General features: G+C 49.7%; 1 protein-coding gene across 1 annotated transcript; it reads right to left on the minus strand.

The window, feature by feature from the left end:
* Positions 1-914: 914 nt before the first annotated feature.
* Positions 915-2,202, minus strand: LOC123065074 (uncharacterized). The gene has a single exon (XM_044488441.1). The coding sequence runs from the start codon at positions 2,098-2,100 to the stop codon at positions 1,354-1,356; it is 747 nt and encodes a 248-aa protein (XP_044344376.1). The 5' UTR covers positions 2,101-2,202; the 3' UTR covers positions 915-1,353.
* Between the last annotated feature and the right edge of the window lie 763 nt (positions 2,203-2,965).

Below are 2,965 nucleotides of genomic sequence, written 5' to 3' on the forward strand. Positions count from 1 at the left end.
CCCCCTCTAGTCAACTATATCGATCCTTCAGGAGGGCTAGCCGTTGTGAACCTATGAGACCGAGCCACATCTTTGTTTGTGTTCGATAACAACTAAGCACACAAAATGTAGCAGAAGGACATCACGACAACAACATCACAATGGAGGAGCAACCGAGTCAACGTCGGCACCACCACTCATGTCTAGCATGGAACATGCAATGCCTGTCGGCAACCACCTCATGTATCGCACTGCGACTAGCAACACACCACCACACCGAGTGCCACCACCGTGAGTGGGTCGTTATTCAAGGCGAAAGAGGAAAGTGTCGCCCCCATGTGCTCTTCCTAGGCTTCGGCAGGTGGAGTATCTTGGCGAGGACGAGGGAGAGAGTGGAATGACTGGGGGAGATACCGCCACTTTTATCTCCCAGCTTATGGAGCAACACAAATTAGTATGTTTCCTAAGTCTAGTTCTTGGTTGGTGTAACCAGCGAAACCTCTCCTTGTTGTCGCTTCCTCATGGGTGACTCAAGGTCCCCTTAAATCCTTGTCATCAATCGCCTCTCCATTGTCCCCCATCCCTATCCAACGTCGATCCAACACAGGTCGTGCACGGGAAACGGGATCCAATGTGATTGAGGGCATTCACTTAGAATGGCAAAAATATAAGACTTCGATTCTATAAGCTTTCCGTTAAAGGATGAGGGATGCTCTTAGACTTATTCTCTTCAGCTCCGGAACTAGACTTTACTTGGCTCATCCATGAATGAAAACCATGTAAGGTGATCATGCGGCAAATAGATGACCATTACAAGATCTATTAATTAGTGGCCACTTTCTTGTAAACATTAAGAGTTTGAATCTACCAATTCTAGCTAAGGTTGTGAGTCATCGTGGTCAAAAAGGTTGCAACCATAAAGAGTGACGATGTTCTGCAAATATTGGTGTACCATCCGACACATCCAACAAACATGCTAAAGCGAGTAGTACTACACAAAATTCAAAGACAGTTATCCAACTCCTCAATATTTGTTGTCTTGTCTTCTTTCTTTAGTGCTCCACATCGCCCAGGTTCGGTTTAGTATAAGCAATTGTCACTCGCTTATACTTTCATTTACAGTTTACATAATCCAAATTGAAGCATCGAAGAATATATTGGTTTAAGCAAAATCTACGGGAAATACATCAAATCTCTCTCGATTAACAGAAACCAGAGCAAACTGATTAAATGCGACATCAACATGGAATGGTCAATGGTGCACAAGGACAAGGGTGAACACAAAAGATTCATGCATGCGGCGTGTCTAGACCCTCCTACCGGCCGGGCGACCGGTGGCCGCCTCGGGCTCCAGTGCTCCACTGAGACACTTCACTAGATGGTGCCAGCGGCGACCGGACGTGGCGAACGGCCGGTGTACGAGCCGGCGGCGTAACCGTTGTTGTCCGGCGTGGCGGCGACGCTCTTCTGGGCGCGCAGCTGCTCGTAGAACCTCCTGATGAACTCGTCGGCTTTCCTGTCCACCTGCTGCTCGCCAGGCGTTTCGTTGCCCGGCGCCGAGAACGGCGAGTCGGCGATGCGGAGCTGCCTCGTCCCCGGCTGGTGCCCGGCCCCGGAGGCGGAAGAAGTCCACAGCGCGGGCGACGGCGTCGCGGTAGCCAGCGCCATCACGAGCGCGTCGTCGTCGAAGGGGTGGCCGCCCTCGTTGAGCATCTCGAAAACCTTGGCGATGTCGGCGGCGTCGTAGCTGTAGTAGTATCCGGTGTCCTCGTCGCCACGGTGGTGGCGGCTCCTGGCGGCGGCGGAGAAAGGGGTGTTGCTGCAGCTGAACTCGACCTCCCGGCGGCTGCGCGAGGGCTCGTGCACCGCGAGGGCCGGGTCGAGTGCACGGCACGAGAACGAAGACGACCTCGCCGAAGAAAGGCCGCCGAGGCCGCCGAGGGCCTTGCCGGCTTTCTTGCCGCGGCGGAGGAGGAGGCCGAGGTCAATGGCCAGCTTGCGCCCGGACGGCAGCACCCCACGCTGCAGCATGTAGAGCACGGCGCGCACCACGCGCCACAGCCGCCTTGCCACGCTCTTCCGTTGGGTGGTCGCCGTCGGCACGACGTCCTTACCAGCCATTTTAGGTGGAGGGAGAGAGGGAGAGAGGCGGAGGGATCGAGGACAGGAGAGCGAGAGTGAGGATGCTGAGCAAGGTGGGCTGCTTCCGCTCACTAGCTCGCGCTTGGTGGTTGGAGGAGGGTCGGGGCGCGCACCTATCTAAAAAGGAGGTAGGAGTAGCAGAGTTCCCGTAAAAAAGAAAGAGGTAGGAGCGCCAACCGTCAGATCCTTCCTTGCTTCAAGATTCACGCTGGGGATAATTTGTCTTCATTCGGCATGTGTAAGGCGTGCGGCCAAGGGCGTGCGAAGTTAAAAAAAATATATTTATAAGTTTTTAAAAAATGAAAAAAAAATCATGGAAAATATATGTATTCCGCAAGAACATGTTAAATTTTGTTTAGAAATGTTGTGAGTTATAGGTTGTACAAAAAGACAAAAAACCGGCCCAATAACAAAATAAAAAGCCCATTTAAATGTGCGTTTGTTATATTATACATGTGTATGTGTGTCCACAAACAAATTCAAAAAATTTCGCGCTGTAGAAATTTGAATTTAAAAAAGGAGCTCCCTATAGGGATCGATCCCAGGATCTACTATTTGCTGCGTAGCCCTGCTAGCCAATGAGTCACCATCAAGTTCATTATAAATTACTAGGGCGTGACCTACTTGAAAGAATAAAGCAGTTTTCTCATTGGATTTCAAGGTTTTTCTGTTTTTTCATCAGTTTTTCTTCGTTTCTTTCTCTGTTTTTATTGGGGTTTTTTCTATTTTTAACTTTTCTTTGTTTTTATTTTTTTTTCTCGGTTTTCACTAGCCTTTTTCTTTTCTTTTATTTATTTTTTCTTCATTTTTTAGTTTTCTATGTCTCTTTCTCGGTTTCCATTGG

Source organism: Triticum aestivum, chromosome 3B (assembly GCF_018294505.1).
Source record: "Triticum aestivum cultivar Chinese Spring chromosome 3B, IWGSC CS RefSeq v2.1, whole genome shotgun sequence".
In the NCBI taxonomy this organism is placed as follows: Eukaryota; Viridiplantae; Streptophyta; class Magnoliopsida; order Poales; family Poaceae; genus Triticum; species Triticum aestivum.